Here is a 19,060-nt window from a genome sequence, read left to right as displayed (position 1 = left end):
ACAAGATCCTTTCAATATATCCCTAAATTTTGCTTTAAAATGAAACGTTAACCTGACTAATTTATTTATTAAGCAAGGTGAAAAAATATTAGTGAATTTATACTCAATAGATAAATAGATAATTGGATTTTTCTCTGTTTTCTAACTAGTGTTTGATGAAGAATCATTTTTAATGTTATGGATACTAGAACTAAATTGATTGCCAAGACGTAATCAAATTATCATATATTTTTTTTCTGTTCGTAAAGCAGTGTTTAATGAAGAACCTTTTTTAAAATTATGAGGAGCTAAAAATCTTATTTGCACATGTAAAATGTTGACGTTGATCATAACTATCATTTTCCAAATTTTTATAATGCATGCTTAAGTAAAAATTTTGGTATCGTGACAGCTAAATTTCCTTAGAAATGAAATTCTTAAAAATATTATAACCCCAAGACCAAACGTTTTCTTTTTACTTCAATTAACTCTTTTTCTTCAATAGCATGCTTATTAAATGAGTGAACTTTTTTTCGTTTGTATCGTATTGCATGAAAGTTAAGTTCAATTTTAACTAGATCAAAATATAGATAATACTCTTTTTCTCTGTTAAAATGCCCTTTTCTTATCAAAAATATACGAATCTGTAATTGAATATTCTCAAATTTTATCCGATTTATTCTTGTATTATAGCCAATTGCATTTATTTCAGTATAAATTATTCCTTTTAAAATATACAAAAATGGATGGTATTTTTTCCTCTGTTGAAATGCTGTTTTCTTTTCAAATAAATGCGAACCTGGAATTAAAGATTCGCAAATCTTATTCGATTTATTGGACAGCTATTTTTGTATAACTATCATTACCATCTATTTCAATGTAAATTATTCCTTTTAAAAGAGTATACAAAAATTTGTTAAAAAAAAAGACTTTAAATTATTGACCTTTTTGAAATTTGTGTTTATAACTAAACAAAGACGATATAATAGCATTAAACTATTGACTATCACTGTTTTTTCCATTTATTTTAAACGAAATAAAATATTTAAAATCATATTTGAACAAGAAGGTTGGACACAAGCTCCGAACAATAGTTCAAAGTCAAATTAAAATAATAATATGTAACTCAAGAATTGAAATTACAGGATATTGCGCAGGAAAAGAATTTAATCTAAGGCTAAACATTCACACGTTTTGTTTCCGCTACTGAATCACGCATTTTTAATTATATTTGTGGTTTATAATTTCAATAGACAATGATCGGAAAATAACCCCACGAATCCAATGCAAACAGCAATTCAAGACTCTGTGTTTATTATGTGAGTGTTTATTCTATCAACTCCACCATTATTCAGTGTTGATTCAGTTGTTAATTTTCTCGCAGCTGTTTTCGTCTATGCATTTATTTACACAAGAGGAAGTTAAAATAATTTTTCATTTTTAGAAACTTTCTTTTTATTGATTTTGTGATTGAGAATAGCATCATTATATATTCGTGGAAAAGAATAATGACAGTAATTATAAAGGACAAGAATATCTGAGAATTTTATTTTAGGTGAACAAACACAAAATCTGCTTTAATTCATTCTTTCTAAGCTAGAATATTTTTAGTAAATATCGGTAATTGATAATGTTTTGAGAATGGCTATTATTGAATCATTTTTCTTGGAACGGCGTTTAGAGAAAAATGTAAATAAATTGAATGCACCACAATTCTTTTTTATCGCTTCAAAGAAAGAAGAAAATTATTTTTAAAGAAATTTTAGCATCGATGAGATAAGATTAACTTAAAAGTTATTGAAAATATTTATATAACTATTAGATAAAAAGTACTTAAAAAGTTCTATCAGTTTATTTTGAAGTGAATTATTTGAAGTAAGCTAAGACAATTAATATACATTCTCCAGAAGAATTATGCTTTTTTTCTGTTCCAAGTTGGAACAGAAAAAATAATATGAAAAGAAAACTGAACAAATATAGCCTTTATTACTATATGCAGTTTTAAATAGAAAGGCACAACACATAACATGGCCTGAAATACTTTTGTAAACCACATTATTACCTAGAAGTTACGAGATAGGTGGAAATAAGTGAAATTCAGGCAAATTAAGATTTAAATTTGCATATGGATATATGCAAATTTCATTTAATTAGAGAAAAGAATCCGCGGGAGTGGTCTCCCTAAAACTTCTTATATCTCTCTAATAAATTTGTCACGCCAGAGAACGTCTTACGTACAATAGTTACGAAATATTAACTTTTGTCGTGGATTTAGCATTTTAACTGAATCTATCGTATGATACTTGGCGAATTATTTGGCGACTAATCCCTAGTATGCATTAATAATATCCAAAAATCGAACTGTGTTTTAAACACGTTTTTCTCAATCGATCAAAACAAAGATCTGACACAAAACTGCATTTGCAGTCTCAAATTCTCTTACTGAATTTGATATATTTAAGTCATTGCGTTTTCGAATTATAGCGTTTACTTATTTCTGAATGTACGGACAGTCAACCCTTAATTGGATTTGTCTCAAAATTCGATAGGTGTTTACATTATAGATGTTAAATCTGTGTACTAAATCTTTTCCATCTAGCTTTCTTCGTTTTGTAGTTTTCGTGTTAATATATAGTCGAATAGCCGGATAGACGGACTTCCTCCGAACAAATTTTACTCAAAATTTGATAGAAATCAGCAAATTTGGTACAAAGACCGTATACCAATTTTTAACCGTCAAGCTCAAATCGTTTTTGATATATCTTTGTCACAGACAGACAGACAGGCGAACATTTTCCAAAAATGCATTTTTTTTTTTTTAACTCAGGGATGTCTAAAACGTGCAGTTCTGTCAAAATATCGAGTTCGAATTTTTTGGCGGTTGCTATACTTTTTCTATACTACGTATACGATAATGTAATAAGCAGCTTTTTGAAGACAGGTAGGAATAAAGACTGCACTTAAAATAAAAGTGTTAAACATACACTATTAAAATAAATCTCGTACAAAATTAATTATTTTAATTCATTGGTCACCTTAAATTCATAAAACTTATTTGGCAATTTAATTCAACAACTTTTTCTTTATCTCGCTAAACTTTCTCGCAAATAAATATATTTTTTCCTTCCCATTTTGCTGGAATTTTTAGCACGCTAGAGATAGTTGTATTCAAAATTTGTATCCCTTTTTTTCAACTAAACCAAACCCTTCTATTTAGCTTGCATAAGTCATTTGTTTTCTGGCGGAACTGGATCTGAAGTGTCGATATAGAGATTTCCTCACGTATCTGTATGAGCTCATCAATTGTCCAATCTTCACTACGTGAGTTCAACATCTCACTGACATCATTATTATCAACTGGCAAATCTTATTTCTAGACAAGATTAACAACTTTTTCTAATTACATGAGCGACTTGATCTTTTTCTGGTGTTGTTTCCGGTTCATTTTTGAAAAAAAATGCACAAATATCCTGTTCGTTTCTAAGATTCATTTCTATTTAAGAATTTTGTATTTGTATTATGTTTTAAAATTGGGAAAAATTGAAAACTGCTTAGTTTCGAATTCGATTAACTCGAGATATTACTACACTTACTTTCAGAAATTCAATTATTTCTAAAGAAAAACAAAAAAAACCCCGAAATATTACAAGTTACTAGCGTTGTATTAATTATGCAAATTCCATTGAGTTTACTCTGAGTTATTTTTTTTTATTGCACTGTGAGGATATGTTTAAAGGATGTAATTTCTATAACAGACGGAATTTTTGCTCTTGAAGATGAAATAACTTGTAATTTTTTTTTCTTTTTTACTTTGAAACATCATATGAAATATTTTTTAATCTTATTAATTCGCTATACATCATGTTCGCTGTTTTTTGCTTTATTTATTAAGAACAAAATAATTTTTAAGTGAATTTTAGCGAATCATTTTATAAATTTCTATTTGAAAAAAACAGAGAAAAAAAATGAATGCAGTCGGCTACAGATTCAGTTATTTTTTTTTTCTTTTTCTTAAATTCTTTTATTCCAAAATTTTAAGCAGGGCTGATAAAATTTACTGAATATGTTTTTCTTTTATCTGAATGCATTAACTTTTCTTTTTATGTAACTAATGTAATAAAGCTTCAATTTCTGCCTCGAAAAAATGGGGCAAACAACATTACGGTTACAGTTTTACTAACTTATTTATTGTTAATTCATTCTCAAAAAATTGCTTCTAATAAACGGATTATATTTGTTTAATGACGAAAACAAGTTTAAATTAAAATAATAATCAACGGCTTTTCACAGAAAATATGGATATTTTAATTAAACGCATTTTTTTTACATATTTTTGTAAACGTTGTAATCGAGTTCCCAATGAGATACATTTTGAAGGGTATTTGTTATAAATTTAGCAAAATATTGCTAAATTTTTTGTATACCTTTCATTCAAAATCAAAACTTTTATTTTGGGAATGTATTCTCATGTCCATCCATTCTTAGTAGAGATCCCATATAAAAGCAATGTCAGATAAACATGATGGGTAAAATCAAAATAAAAAAACTATAAAATATATAATTGAAATAGTACTGAATGTCTGGAAATTAAGCATTACTAAAGATGTACTTTAGTAATGCTTAAGTACATCTTTAGTAATGCTTCAAAGAAGTGAAAAAAAAATCTTTGTAAAAATAATAAAACTATATAAAATCATGCAAAAAGTATGATGATTTATTTATTTTTATTTTTCCAATATTATTCACAATTCCATATCGGTGTCAAAAATTTAATATCCCGGAAATAATTATTTCGAAGGAGCTGTAGATATTTTTGCAAAAGTGCGCCAAATGCTTTCATTCAAAAAAAGATTTGGAAAAATCCTGTTGTTCCTTTTTATAAGTTTTCAGCATAAATGAACACTTAAGGCTAATGAACTTAGATCATATTCCAAACAAACTCTATAAAATCAATAAATTTTTGAAATTTCCTTCCGATAAATGAAATTTTCCGATAAATGATTTGAATTTTCCCGCTGACGTAAATTCATTTCCGAAAAACCTAGTAACCTTTTTGTCGCCAATTCGAGGAGAAAAACTGACTGCCTGTCTGAAAACATCAGCCGCATAAAAGCGCCACCGAGCGGTTAGGTCAGAGCAGTGCATTCGAAGCTAACTCAGAGAAGGAAATGGCCGCTAAGCTTTCCCGCAATGTTGGATTACATGCGGCGATTGTTTTGTTTATGTGCTGGACCCACGCGCGTACCTGTTTAGGAATAAAAAAGGGTAAGTGTTCACTAATTATATTTTACATTAAATCCGTATCGAAGTCTAAAATCGGATATTTGTTGATATTTTTGTTGTGGATTGAGACAATTGTTGTCTTCCCTGCCAATCCACGCCTATACGTCTCTCTGACGTAACAGTCTTGTTTTTATAGATCGGGGTTACTATTAGGTCCTCTTCTTCTGTAACCTGAATATGCAGAAATATTTACCTGGATCCGGAATAATTTCAAGCGATCGTTTCTAGTATTTTGAAAAGCTAAATTTTACTTTTTCTGAAAGTATCAAATACCCTCGAAATGGGATCTAATTATGTGGGCTTCTGTTTTATTTTTCTTGGAAATCTGTAATATTTGTTCATGAACCGGATAAAAAAACAACTTTGACTTTTGTTCATATCACGGTATTCATATCGCTTTCCTAAACTGAGTTTAGATCTCGATTTCTAAGAGAAAATGCTGTTTTGTTATAAAGTAGTTAGGAATAAAATTGCTGATAAACAAAATATCGATTGTCAAAGTACTTAAACGCTCTGTTTTTACATTCAACAATCTTCTTTAAAAAACAAGTTTTCTGTTGCAGTTTTTGTTCAAGAAAGATTATAGGGAATTAATATATGATCCTGCATATGTTATTTGCATTTTTGATACTTAATTCTGATTTAAAAAAAAAATATTGTGCAGAATATTGAAGCCAGTTTCTGATTAATAAGAACTTTCTTTTCATTCAGTCATGAGATATAAAACGGCGATTGTAGAATGATAGATAATAGTTATAAAGGTTTTTCTTGAGCTCTTTTCCATCTCAGTATATAAAGTAATTGCATTGAATAAAATATGCCTTACAGTTTTGAATAGTTAGGAATAAAACCTGTTTTAGCTCTAGAGCTATTATTGTATCTTCCCTTAAATGTAGTGACTCGCTAGTCAGGTTTTTATTCTAATGATAATGGCTTTTTAGTCATTTTTGTATCTGTTTTATTTATGTGGAAAAAAAATAGTTTTTAAGAATTACTCTGTTTCCAAAGCTTTAATTTTAAATAACATTTAATTGCTAATTAAAAAACCAACATGGAATATAAATGAAATAGTGAAATTAGTCATTTTTATAATTAATTGATTTCAATAACATAAATTATCTTCTATTTTATCTTATGGAATTTTGATTTTTTTTTGGGTCGTATGTTTTTTCATTCATCATCCAAATAAATTAGTTGGTATAATTGTACAGTTCTGGTTGAATTGTTTGACTATATTTATATGTTAGATCTTTGCTAACATTTTTAAGATAGTAAAGCATTTTTGAATTCTGTGCTGCTGTTGAAAATTTTGGTGAAATATATTTTACTGTAATATTAAATTTCTCTAATTATTAATGATATTTCATACTATGGTAATTTTAATATGACTGAGATGTCAAGTTTATTTTCATTATGTATGTTACGTTTCAATATCTATTGTTATTACTGGTATTGAACGGATGTAAAAATTTTCATCATGTTTTCTTTTAAAGACAAATTTTACATATTTCTAGAGTAAATAGTATAGATGAAAAAGCTAGTAAATCTACTATATTTGACTAAACAAAAGTCTTTTGGTCAGTATATTTCAGCAGCATTCATTCTAAATCATGGGAATTTTGATATTGCTGCTTTGTATGTTATATAGAGGTTCATTGCCTTGTCTGGCCTAAAAACACTTAAAAAGATATTCTTCAAGAATGGCCACAAACTGCAGCATTTTTATTATAAAGAATTAAGATTTGTATTCTCTGTTTTTATCTTTGTAGTGTAACTTGAATAATATTCATGTGTCATTTTGAGTTATTTTTCTGCATTATCTGCAATTTCTTTGATCTAACTGCCTTTGACTCGGTCAACAAAACTATTCTCTATGCTAAAATTACATGCTAAATTCTATTAGAATAGCTAAAGTATTTTCAACCTTCTGAACGGAATATGGTCATTATGATACCAAATACACAAATGATATTCTGGATTGAGGATTCATTTGTTTACTTTTATTGAAACTAGCTTTCATCAATTTCTCACTTTGATATAAATTTGGCTTTTTTTTTTTTTTGCAGTTACTAGAGGAAAAAACAATTATTAAAAACAAATGTAAAGGTAATATATATATGTTTATAGCGGGAATAAGTAGGAGAGAAATTCTCATTAAATCTTAGTTTTATATGTTTCTTATTTTCTTCATAATTGGGCAAAAGGTTAAATGTTTTAGCAATTAAAAGAACTCTTCTGCAAATCATGGCCAGTACTAGTGGTATAGACTAATTATGATAAGATAGAAAGGAAAAAAAGAGATCTTGCAAAATCATTCACAGCTAATATATTTTCAAGAAGGGGATTTACTAAAATTTTACTGAACAAGCATTTATTTTATTTAAAATCTTAATTTATAATATATATAGATTTTAATATACAAATTTTCATATATAGTTGAGGGATTTTCAGCATATATTCCCATTAATGCTGTTCAGCATATTATTTTGAAATGTATTGTTTTATTCTTTTTTATTAAATTTTAAAAAGCCCCTCTGAGATTTTACAAACTTCAAGTTTATTTTTATCAGTTTGAAGTCGTTCATTTATGCATTTATTCAAAGTAAAACATTTCTTGAATGGGCCAATCAACAAAATAATAATTGTCTTCTGAGTGCTTTCAACAACAAATAGTCTATTTTAGATTTATAAATTGCTATAATAGCACAACTTAAAGTGTTTTACTTCTTTAAAAACCTATGCAAAAAAACTAAAAGAGTTTTGTTTTGATCGATATTTAATCATCAAATCAAATCGAATCTTTTTCATTCTAGTTTGTCATTAAGGAAGTTTATGCTACTTGTCAGCTGTAGGTTATCAAAGGTCTCTAGTTGCAATCTTTCTGGATAGAAATAATTATTTAGGTTTTGAGGTGATGTCAGTATCTCAGCCTCCTCTGTTACTGTGGATAAACTTAAAAATAAAAGTTTATTCAGTAATAAATTGATAAAGAAACGAGTCCTTCATTGATTTTTTGCTGTAATTGGTGACCTTCAGAACATTAAATTCTTTATCTAATATATATTCTTATTAATGAAATTTATTTTTTATGTATGTTTCTGGTTTTCATTTACTGTGGTATATTATTTTCATAATTTTATATTGAGTTTTTCGAATGCTGTTTATTGGAGAGAGAAGGAATCATTATTTATGGTATTAAAAAAAAACGAAATTATTTTTCCGATTTTGGAAAGACTTCAGTAGGTTGGGTTTGTTTGTTGGTATATTTTCGATATTAAATGAACGAAGTAAGTGTTGGATTAAAACCAAGGTGAAAAAAAAACAGGAATTATTATTAAAATAGCAGATATCGATCAGTCAACGCATTCGTATAGCTAGCTGTTTTTTGGGGGTGGGGGGGGAGGATGATACTGTATAAATTAAATTTATTTTTAAATTAAAATATGATTTTAAACAAAATAATACATATTTAATTACAAAACTGAAATTTTAATGGACCATTTTTAATATAATAATGTAAATCAAACCATACAAAACGTTCAAAATGGCCTAAACGATTATTTAATGCAAAATTTCGTATAGTAAATTGATTGAGAAAAGAATTGAGTCTTTCCAAGTTAAATTAGTCGGAGCATAGATCGTCTTTCTATAATCTAAACACAGGACGAATCTTTTTTTTTTTTTTTTGTAATCCCTGATTTTCTTTTGTGATACATTTTTAAAAAACGTAATTCCGCTGTCCGATATACTTATTTATTGAGATCGAATACAGATTATTTCTTTAAAAATTTTGCTTTAATTTATGGAAGTATGCATTTTTGAAGATTTTTTTTTGTGTGTGTGTGCGTGTGTTTCTTTTATTTTCTTACAATTAAAAGGGGGGGGGGAGAATACGCTTTCTTTCACAAAAATTGTAATCCCCCACTGGTTCGATTTTGCTGTTTTTTTAACGATCATTCAAAATATTTCTGAATAGAATTTTTAGTGTAAAGATATTTAAAAAAAGCAACCATTATTTCACCTTCAGTTCTTTTATATAAAGTTGTGTTTTTCTTGTAGAGCATTTTAATTTATCGAATCTATTGTATTTTTATAAGTATCATTTGAAGCGGACTGCTTTTAAATTGTATTTTCTAGTAATGCAAATAAATAATTATAAAATTATTAAGATATAATGTGTTAAGAAAAGATGTTATAACAAAGAATCTATTTTGTACCTCAAAACTGTTGGAAAATTTTTTCAAATGTTAGAATCAGAAAAAAATTCGTGAATAGTGTTTCTCCTGGTGATACTTTTTCATTTATTTGTTCAAAATTTCGTATATAGGTAAGAAAATAGCCGCATAATACGTTTGTTTCCATATCTGCTGAATACATTGTGTCACACTCATTTGGAAAATATTAAAGTGTAGAGGTTCCGAAATCATATTTCCGCGGATATGCGCTTCGAAAATTGTTTGTTTTGCTGGTAAATTACCGACAGTTGAAGCAATTGTAGTCTTCTCTGTTCAGTTCACTGACTGTTACGATACGGAAGAATATAATTCCTGCAAAGTAGGAAATAAATTTATTTATTTAATCCTATCTCGAATCCATTTCGTGCTCTCTTGTTTTTGTATGAAAATATCAATCGTTATTTGATCATATAGTGGCAAGTAAGCAAATCTAATGCGATTTGCATTTGAAGCTCTTCATGTTTGCTTTTTTATTAGAAAAATATATTTACTACCAGAAATCTCGCAAATTTGACATTAATGTAATGATGATGAAACATATGTTTTTTTTATTTTTATTAAGTATATTTATTATTTATACTTTATAGTCATTATTTTGTTTTTGTTGCAAATCTGTCACGAATACCGTTATCGATTTTATTACAGATCATCATTTATTTTTTATGCTTTTTTCACATTAATTCTCAATTGTTGTGAGATGTAAACCACTGTAAATTGCCCTCTAATACAGCTATCAACTTAGACGTTAGGCTTACTTTTTGAAAATTGGGAAATTGACATGAATATTTTATGTAATTAGTGAAACGAAATCTTGTAATTTCGCATGAAACAATAAAAATTAGTAAATTTATGCATGCTCCATTTTATTTATTTATTAATTGGTAATGTTGGAAATTGCTAGTAAAAAATAGTTAATAGATTTTAACAAATTGTATGAAGTTTAAGTAATAAATAATTTTATTACTTAAAATTAATTTTAAATAACGTTTATGAAAATATGATTTTCATATTGTATCTCTAATAGTCATATTTTATAATCCCAGTTCCTTAAAAAACTTAGGAATGAAGTTAAATATACTTTACTTTATAGAGGATCCTTTTATGCTTATTTTTCTGTGTTTATTTTTTTATGAAAGACAAGTGTTTGTAGTTTAATTGTATTTTTATGAAATCTATGAAGCTTTTATTGCTTTATACGAAATTACAAGATTTAATTTTTTTTTTGTTTAATTTAAGAGCTGTTTTTATGTTGCAAGTTAAAGATGGGTAAACAGTTGAATATAAAGACTGCTTGCTGATTTGAAAAATAAAAGTTTGTATTATATTTCAGATAAATTCAGTCCTAGGATTTTGCAATATGTAAAGGTTTTATCACATGAATTTGCTTACAATTTTATCGCACTTTCAGAAGAGTGCTTTCAGATATATTTTTTCACTTATCTGTTGGCGATTTTAAGAATTCAGGTGCAGTTTCTTTTGAATCGTTTCGATGTTCGGGGAAATCGTTGCCGTTCGAAGATTAGATTTTACCTTTCCTCTTAATGGCGGAGCTTATTTTGCGGAATAGTTGAAAGTTAGAAATGGCGTTTCAGTTCCCGTCGTCGCTTTGTTTATTTTTTATGAGGCAAGGAAAGGAGTTTATACCATTTTGTTATATTTTATTTTTAATTAAACTATTTTATCGAGTGACTGTTTTTCTATTTATTATCGGTACATTTCTTGAATTTGTAAGTTCCTTTATGGTATGGAATTTAGATTTTGTTTTGACTTTTATGTAACTTAATTTCATCCACTAGCAATGCAGATTAGATGCTTTACAAAGTTCTAAATCCATCTATTCAATTAAGGCTGTTAGTTTTTTTATATTTTGGACCTGGATTGAAAGGGGAAAACCTAACTTAGAGGGCAGATTAATATTTTTATTTAACAATGTACAAAATTTCTTCGAACCAAGAAAAAATATCAAATGTAAATGAGATTATTTTGATCTCTACTTGTTAAACATCATGCTATATTGGGGAATAGTCAGTGACAACTTAACTTGACAGTATGTAGGAAAAAAAAAAAAAATGACCGCTTTACTTATCAATGATGTAATAGGCATTTTCACATATCTTTGAACTGTAAATTATGCAACAACCGTTTTAAATATAATTTCATTACACAGAATATAGTTTATTGGTTTTTAAATCTGTAAATGCTGTAGAAGTGTATGGGTTTCTGTAAAATACATTTGAATCATATTGAACAACTGTTTTTTTTAATGCAATGATATGTAACTTTCCTCATACCCATCATCTTGAGCTGGCTCTGACCATAGTGCTGTATGTTGGAATTGATCTTTAACACATTTATGTAAAGCGTTTCTTACTTATCTTGCATGATTTATGAGACTGTTTTATCTAAAAATCTTATGGCATTTTCGAAAGTAAAAGTACAAGTTCATGCTTTCGAAAATCCAATCCGAATTTGACCTTGAAAATACTTAAATAAAATTCAAGTGTCTGATGCCTGGTCCTCGGTTCTGTAAATCCCTAATTTGCTGTAGTGATTCTTTGACGTGTAAAATCAAGTGAATAGATTTTCAATCCTTGTGAGTAGTGAACAAAAGGTTCTTGCAGGCTCGGGTGGGTCGCTACAATTTTTTTAACCCTTATCTTTGAAGTGGTTGTTTCCTGCGTGGATTTGAAAGACTTGATTGTGCAACACGAAGAAGCTGAAAATGTGTGTTGCACAGAAGGGAGAGATGCTTGCTTTTACCCAAAGAAATTGAAAATAAGTAACTATAAAAAACCAACAGTTTCCTGTGAATTAAAAAGAAAGGAAAGTGAATTTTTGAGGGTTATTCAAAACATAGAATTTTTCCATATTTTTGAATAATTTGTTTCTTTGTATGTTGGTTCATGGAAATGCTTGCAGAAGAGACTTTGCAAAATAAGCGAGATATAGTGAAACTGAGAAACAATTCCGGCAGATGCAAGTGAAATTTTTTGACAGATGGAAGACGTATCATGTTTCAAATCAAAAACGTTGCTATAAATAATAAGATGCAGTTAAAAAGTCGGTAATTCAAAATGTTATGTCTAAAGTCAATTAGATATTCATATCTTATTCCCTATTCTGGAATTAGCTAAATTCAAATTATAAGTGTCAGTCGACGATAGATTTTTTTGGATAAATTTAATTCAAAAACCCATAGAGATTTATTGTATAACTAATATATGTCTTGGGGCACATTCGCATAAATACAAACACTCTAGGTCAGGAATCAAAGCAAAGAACTCTGAATTAAGAATCTAGTCACGAATTTGACCTTGAAAAATATATTTTATTATCGGATGTAATAATATATAACAAGTACAAAGTTAAAAAGAAAATTATGACACTACTTACTAGATATGCATATATTACCATTCTATATTTTAATGACGGGATTTTATATTAGCGAAATTTACAAAAGAATTTAAAAATCAGAAATGTGACTTTGTACCTTAGTTTTATTATAAAATTGAATTGTACGAAAATCTGTTAATGTGTACAGAATTTCGTACAATTCAATAATTGTACGAAATTGAAAAATATTGAATAATTTTTGGAAAAAGATGTTTTTGCGATGTTTGCATCCTAGAAAATTTCTTCTTTTTTTATTTTTTATTTGTTTATTTTTGGTTTGGCTGTCTGAATTTCTAACACTTCATTGCAGCGAAGGAAGATTTTTGCAATAAATATCCTTCGCCAATAGGAAATTTAATGCGTTTTTTACAGCTGGTAAAAATTAATCTAAGGTTCTACAAAATTATGAGCTGTAATCTACGTGTTATTTCCTATCTAGGAGACGAAATTTTCTGGAATTCCTTCATTGTCGATTTCGGGTCATTTTAAGTTGATGGCATCTGTGGATAAAATTGCAATATCCTGTTCTATAAATTCAAATGGACATTCATTCACGTGTACATACCAAAAAGTCTAAGAAACGATTTCTCTTTCTCACTTGGGACATTTTTTCGTGGAATTTCAAAACTAGGCATGTTCCCATTTCCAGTGACCGATTACCGGCGAAGTTTTGCAATTTGGTCGATAGCGGCCGAAGAAATGGGCTCACGACTTAATGAAGACTGCTGGCTACTTGCGTTTTCTTTTTCTACCGAACGAAAGAAAAATGACAGAGGAAGTCTCGGTTGACATGTTGGGGGTCTTTGGAACACGTGCCGACACCATCTGCTCGACTGACCTTTAACCCTCACCACGTTCGCTGGAGCACTGAGTGGGAAATTTTAACTGTGCGAAGGTTATTCAGAAGACTTCATGCTAAAGATTTACTCTTAATTATTTCGTACAAAGCGATGAATTAATGTTCGGATTTATTATTTAGTTCATGTGCTATTATATCATCGAGAACACACACGATCTCATGAGTTGTATCCTGCTAGCTATTCTAGAAATCTTTCATTTTTCTGATGATGGACTCTTATGATATTTTAACAGATGCAATAATGCATATAATAATTTTGTCATAATTTTCCATATTCAGCGCCAGGATATGAGAATTTTCAATTCATTTTTTACCAACGACTGTATTTTTTTTAAAATGATATTTTATTGATTCCAATATTGTATTAACTTTTTTGTATTGTGTTGCCGTCGTTTCATCTTCAATATATATATATATATATATATATATATATATATATATATAATATTCTTATTAATTAGTAATGTGTTTCATATAGATTAATAGTTCAATAAATATAAATCGGGGTATTTTTTTAATGTAAAATATGGCCATAAAATTAGACTGGTTTGTAGCCCGACGGTGAAAGCACGAGGAAAAGAAAAAGGCTGAAAGAAAGAAATTCGCAATAAACAAATAAAAAATAATAAAATAAATAAATGTCACCGATAGAAAGGATTTTTTCACTGTTGGAACGAAAAACTAATCTCGAATTTCAACGTACCTATGGAAAATGGTTTCTGCGGAATTTTATTAATGTTCGAGTGACAAAAGTTGCACATACAGAAATGAATGACATGTAATATACTAGATGTTACTGGAAATGTTCTTTTATTAATTAGCATTAGAGTTGCATTTTCAATATGCAGATCTTACCTTTATTGTCTGCACTGGCATTGTTTTTTTCTTTTCATTCATTTCCCCATGCGTCTCCACAGTCAGCATATGAAATTTGATTTTATTTCTTTCATTAATTTTTATTACAGATGATTCCAAATAAGGAGGCCTGGCCTATTTTATGACTACTTTGTATAAAATTATTGAGAACAGCTTGAAAAGTCAGAATCGAGTTTAACTTTTTGTTAACGTTGTGAATATCTTTAGATATAAATAAGGTGATACATTGCTGACCTTGGACTTCATGCGTCTTGATTCTTTCGTATTCTTTAGAAAAATTGTCAACCATAGCGTCAGTTCTGGAAATTCTTTATTTGACTATGTATCTAAGACAGATTTTTCAGCGACAAGCTCAGAAAATCACAATGATTGTAGTTAGTTGACTTTTCGGCGTTTGCCCGTAAATCCTATTTAGTCAATATTGTTATAATGGTGAGGGCTCTTAAATAAAATTAAATATTACGCTTTTATTTATTATGTGCATTCTTTTAGCTCCTTTCTTTAAGATACCCCCCCCCCCTCCTGCCAATAATTCTTACACCATTTTGCTCAATTTGTAACAGTCCTATGTCTGTTTTACACATTCTTGTAGAATGCCCTCGGTTTTCTTTACAGCGTCTTACATTTTTTTCAGAAATCTTACCCCGATTTGGGCGAGTTGCTTTCCAAAAATCTGTATGTTAACCTTTTTATTTTTTTTTTAAATATTGGTTTTTATAATCATATATAAACATTTGCCACGCTTTTTAGTTCTGTACCTATCTTAATCATTGTTACGCTTTTTCATGACTCGCATTCCATCATTTTTACGCTTTAGACATTTGGATTTTGTAGACATTCCATTCGATTCGATTTGATTATAAATTGATACAAATATTTTAATTTCCTGAATGTGGCGCAGCTTAGCCAAAGATGGCTTTTGTACCATAAACAAACTTAAACCCAATAATTCGTAGCATTTAGAGGGCCGCGGTGACCTGGTGGTAAGGTCTCGGCTTCGGAACCGGAGGGTTTCAGGTTCGAGACCCGATTCCACCGAAGAACCGTCGTGTAAGGGGATCTGTTGCACGTTAAATCCGTCCTGACCAAACGTCCTCCCGCTGGTGTGGTGTGGTGTGGTATGGTGTGGTGTGGAGAGGGGGTGCCAGCTCACGTGTCATCCTCGTCATCTGACCGCGGTTCAAAATTACGAGGTCCGTCCTAAAATAGCCCTAGTGTTGCTTCAAACATAACTAACGTTAATATAACTAAACTAAACTCGTAGCATTTAGAAATATCTTTAAATATGGCATTGATATTCATCCAAAGTATTCATTTAAGTTCTTACAGCATATATTCAGGGATTTATTTGTAGAAAAAATAATTACATGTTTCAACATCGTATTTATTACTTCTGTTTTAATTAATAGTGTTAGTGTGATTAACTTAGAGAAATAACTATTCAAAATGTGATTATAAAGACTATTTTCATCGAGGAACGCTTTTTTATTCCCAAGGCAATATTCATGAGATCTTTAGAATGCGGAACAGTTTCTCAACTCTTGGAAAACTAGAGGTTGTATTTCATTGTATCTTTTTCATTTACTTCATTCTTCCGTTCCCTTTGTGTAATGTTAATCTGACACCGGTCTCTTTGTTTACCGGTGCTTCCCAACGTGGCCTTGACACAAAAGAGTAGCCACTGCGGCCTTCGGGCCGCTTCTCTTCAGTTCGGGGCGTTTTCAATTGTTTCGTTTTCTTGGTGGAAATAAGGCTGACACGCTTCCGTTCTGCCCCTCTGTCAATCGATATTCGCCGAATATCGTTAAAGAAATCCTTCATATCGATTTGTTAATGTCTTCTCATAATATGAAACTTAAAAATACATTACACTTTTATTGAAATGAAACTGCGTGTGATAATTGCGAGAAATGCCATCGAAAATATTTCTCTTGAAGTGTGTTTAATCTAAAGAAAAATGTTTTAGCAAGTTAATTATGCGCGGCTTTTTGCAGTACTTTAATTTGCTTGCGCATCGATAATCGATTTTAATTAACTATTTCTCCATTGAGTTTTCTTCTTTGTTTAATCATTGAACTCATCTATCAATCGCCAGATGGCATTCATTATCTGGAGCAGTTTGAAGTTAGTTTACCTTTACATTGCTGTCAAAAGTTTGTGATATATAGGGCGGAGCAGAATAGATGTCAGGAAGTTTACTGTGTTGACGTCATTTGTACATGACGAGTTCAGGAAACACTTGACCATCATGTCACACCGACCGACTCTTGAGTTCTTTGGGTGCGGTATGAAATAATTACCTCAGGATCCTGATAGACCTTTCAAGGACGAAGATCAATGGTATATTAGAAACATTTGCCTTGCTATCTAATTACGGAGTTACTCAGCGGAATCCTTGCCCAGAGCTATAAACCACCTGGTGTTTTCAAACTGTTTTTATAAGTTGATTTAAAGATAGAATGAATAGAACTGCTTTCTTAACACTCCCAGAAGTGAAGAGTTTCATTTCAATTGAAATTTCTCCATTTAACCAATTAACTGTTTTTGACGAGAATACTCGTCATGGTAAAAGTACAACATTTTACGTTATGACGAGTTTATTCGTCAGGAATAATAAGTAGTGACAATTTGCAGTTTGAATTGCAATTTTAGTGAAACCTCAAACATATTCGTAAATTTCAAGATGTTTGAAATATTTTGAGGCCACATCGAAATCAAAGGAACGAATTGGAGATTATTATGCGTTGTACCATGCTTTGCAAAAACCATTCTGTAATAGCACATTAAAATAATAAATGAATTTTTTGTTTCTTTTGGTTCATATGCAAAAAAAAAAAAATATGTTAGGTTAAGTAAATAAATAAATGCGATTATTGAAATAAAAAAATAAAAAGTCATTTCATTGCAACATAATTTCATATTAAACATACTCTGTGCTTGACGAGTATACTCGTCATTGCTAAATTTAGATTGCAATTTAGATACCCATTTTCCGAAGAGGTCGAAATAGTTAACTGGTTAAAACAATATTTGCATCATGTGATCATCGAATTAATTTAAACTTTAAATGTATGTGTGTCACCAAAACTAATGAAAAACGTTCCAATAAAACGAAATGTCTTCCCCTCCCCCTTTTTTTTGTTTTTCATTTCATTTTTTTAATTTAAATTATCTAGTACTATAAAAGGTCTGGGGACAAAAATGACTTGAGTAATCAATTATTTCATTGAATGTTTTTTGTTAAGTGATTTTCTCGTGGATGTCATTGGACTAAGTAAAACGACGAAAAAGCATATCTCGATTATTATAAATGCATATAAAGTTTATTAAAATGTGAAAAGTAAGAAACTAAAATTATTTCTCCCTTCCTGATATTTTCTTAATGTATGCTGCTTTAAAAGGCTACAATAAAATATATGATATCCCACTGTGTGAGGATTCTTGAATTTGAGTTTTCTATTTATCTATGATTCCATAAAAATTTGAATATTACATTGATTTTTACATTTTTTATACATTGTTTTTTATATTCATTTTCACAATATCCTAAATAGTCATGTAACCTTGCTTAATCAGTTAACTTTTTCGACCTCTTCGGAAAATGCGTATCTAAATTGTCATAAACATATATAATAAGTAATTAATTATAAATATAATAATTAAACAATTATAAATATATAAATATAATAATTGAATAAACTTATTATTGAATAAATTCGTCATAACGCAAAATGTTGTACTTTTTCCATGACGTGTATACTCGTCAAAAACTGTTGACTGGTCAATTTAAAAGTTCTTCTTATGGCTGAATCATAATAAAGATTGGAAAGGAGGGTCTGTATTTGATCTATATGTTCTCGTTTCTAAAAGATATTAGGAATTGGATTTGATTAATGCTTTCCATCTATTATAAAATTCATCGCTTCGCCGACGAAATTTCTTATCATGCGAGAAATTCTCACAGTTGATCACATAATTCTTTACACTGTCTGAATTTTGCTGACCTTTTTATTTAAGGAGCCTTTTATTTATTTCTAATTTTTTCCCAGTTAAATGTTATAATTACAGAGGAAAAATAATTTAAAAAAAAGGGGAAAGGAAAAACAAATAAAAAAACCGAAATGGATGCAGATGTTTATTGAACCGTCCTTTCTGACGTGAATGTAAATAAAAAATTGTCATTTTTCTGACATAAACTGTACTTAAGTCTTCAAAAGTAAGCATCAAACTTTCTACCACTTAGCATTCAATTATATTTTGGCTCCTAGAGGAAAGCTCTTATTAATTAAATGAATCTAAAAGAGTCGTCGCTCTTTTCCATTGTCATCACATCTGAAAAGTTTTGTTTCAAGGTCTCTGTCGGCATCGTCAAAAGTACGTCATTAAGAAGAAATAATTTGTCTCTGCTCAGAGAACGTTACTCGGTTTATTTTTT

The 19,060-nt window shown here is 29.3% G+C and overlaps 1 protein-coding gene across 1 annotated transcript in view; it reads left to right on the top strand.

Moving 5' to 3' along the window:
• Window positions 1–5,093: 5,093 nt before the first annotated feature.
• The window catches only part of LOC129958583 (zinc metalloproteinase-disintegrin-like MTP8), an 84,246-nt gene continuing 70,279 nt past the window's right edge, over window positions 5,094–19,060 (top strand). Inside the window, exon 1 of the mRNA XM_056071162.1 lies at window positions 5,094–5,244. Within this exon, the coding sequence (XP_055927137.1) occupies window positions 5,148–5,244 (97 nt within the window). The 5' untranslated portion in view covers window positions 5,094–5,147. The remainder of the gene's footprint in view (window positions 5,245–19,060) is intronic.

This window comes from Argiope bruennichi, chromosome X1 (assembly GCF_947563725.1).
Source record: "Argiope bruennichi chromosome X1, qqArgBrue1.1, whole genome shotgun sequence".
Taxonomy (NCBI): Eukaryota; Metazoa; Arthropoda; class Arachnida; order Araneae; family Araneidae; genus Argiope; species Argiope bruennichi.
The sequence above is the reverse complement of the archived record's forward strand: the minus strand, read 5'-3'. Positions and strand labels throughout refer to the sequence as shown.